A 1,336-nucleotide genomic window follows, 5' to 3' on the forward strand; every position below is an offset into this window, starting at 1 on the left:
GTTTAGTAGACCTCGAAATTTTTACCGCTTAGGGCTCCCACTGGTCTTAATCCGCCGCTGTCTCGAAACTATTCAACATTACATATAAACTCTCTTTGCTATGTATAATAATAACGACGAAAATCGAGGTGTGAATATACGAGGTCTAGTGAACGACCCTGTTTCTACTATAAAATTGATTTACAGCGTTAACATACGTATACTTTTATTCTCTACGTAATCTTACGAAGTGGTTTCGCCGTCAGTTGTAAGTCCAGCATTGATCAGATCGGACAGGAAATTAATTTTGTATAGTTTATCCGATTCTCCTTTAAATTTGTGGGACAGTTGATCAATTATACGAGATAGTGTCCGTTCATTATTCGAAGGAGCTGCAGCTTCTTGCATAATAATCATTCCTTTCGACGGAGTTAGATTTACTTCACTGCGTTTTCCGTGAGCTACGATAATAAAAATAAATTAAGTAATAAAAGCTTGGGACGCTTGTTTATTAATAGTTCTTTCATGCTTAAGGAATATTTTTAACGTACCGCCCCAGCAGGCATGCCCATAGCTTAAGCAAGAGCCTGAAATAAATAATAAATATAATACACATGTTCAGAAACTCCTGCAAACGAGATGTTTCAAATTTTTATTACAGACTCTACTAAAAAAGTTAAAAATCATGTCCTTTACTTTTTCGTTCGAGACTTCAACGAATAGCGATTTTTTTTAATTGTTTTGTTATACATTCTATAGTAAAGTAAGCCCTATAATATTCCATAGAAAATTAAGTTCTTTGATCCAGTACTAAAAATGTTAATCCATTTTGAAATGTGTCCGCATATTAATGGAATCACTGTATATTATATATCAGTTCATTTATGCTTTCAAGTAGTCTTGATCTAAATCCTGATTTGTATAATCGATATTCACATTTTGAAATTCCATTTTTAGTTACTTCCAAGTATAAAGTACTGCAATTATCTCACTTTATCGAGTATCCTTGCCTTGTCTTAAACCACAATAAAAATTAATTTATTTCATACAGATGATGTTTATTAATTACTTTTATTCGTACGAACATATTGAGTCCAAAACAATTATTGTTGAGTGTTCTTCCTTTTATATTAATTTACGTATATTAATGTATTAAATTTTGAACAATAGTCCTATTTCTGGAATCATTGAAATGAGTCTAAAAATAATTCTGTTCAAATCCTTTATTCTTTTAATTTTATGCACAGCAGCGCTATTCCACTTCTCGTAGAGCTAAGTTTTCTGTTGCAAACATTTTGGAGACCAAAGGAGGATAGATAATGAAAAGGTCAATTAATGTCACGTAAAAAATTAGTTT

General features: G+C 31.7%; 1 protein-coding gene across 1 annotated transcript in view; it reads right to left on the reverse strand.

The window, feature by feature from the left end:
- CCHa1 (neuropeptide CCHamide 1) overlaps positions 1–1,336 on the reverse strand; it is a 22,186-nt gene that overhangs the window by 2,262 nt on the left and 18,588 nt on the right. Inside the window, exons 3-4 of the mRNA XM_018025562.2 lie at positions 531–566; positions 227–440 (exon numbers count right to left, since the gene is read on the reverse strand). Of these exons, the coding sequence (XP_017881051.1) occupies positions 227–440; positions 531–566 (250 nt within the window). The remainder of the gene's footprint in view (positions 1–226; positions 441–530; positions 567–1,336) is intronic.

This window comes from Ceratina calcarata, unplaced genomic scaffold (genome assembly GCF_001652005.2).
Source record: "Ceratina calcarata isolate Rehan_Ccalc_2016 unplaced genomic scaffold, ASM165200v1 scaffold358.2, whole genome shotgun sequence".
NCBI classification, from domain to species: domain Eukaryota; kingdom Metazoa; phylum Arthropoda; class Insecta; order Hymenoptera; family Apidae; genus Ceratina; species Ceratina calcarata.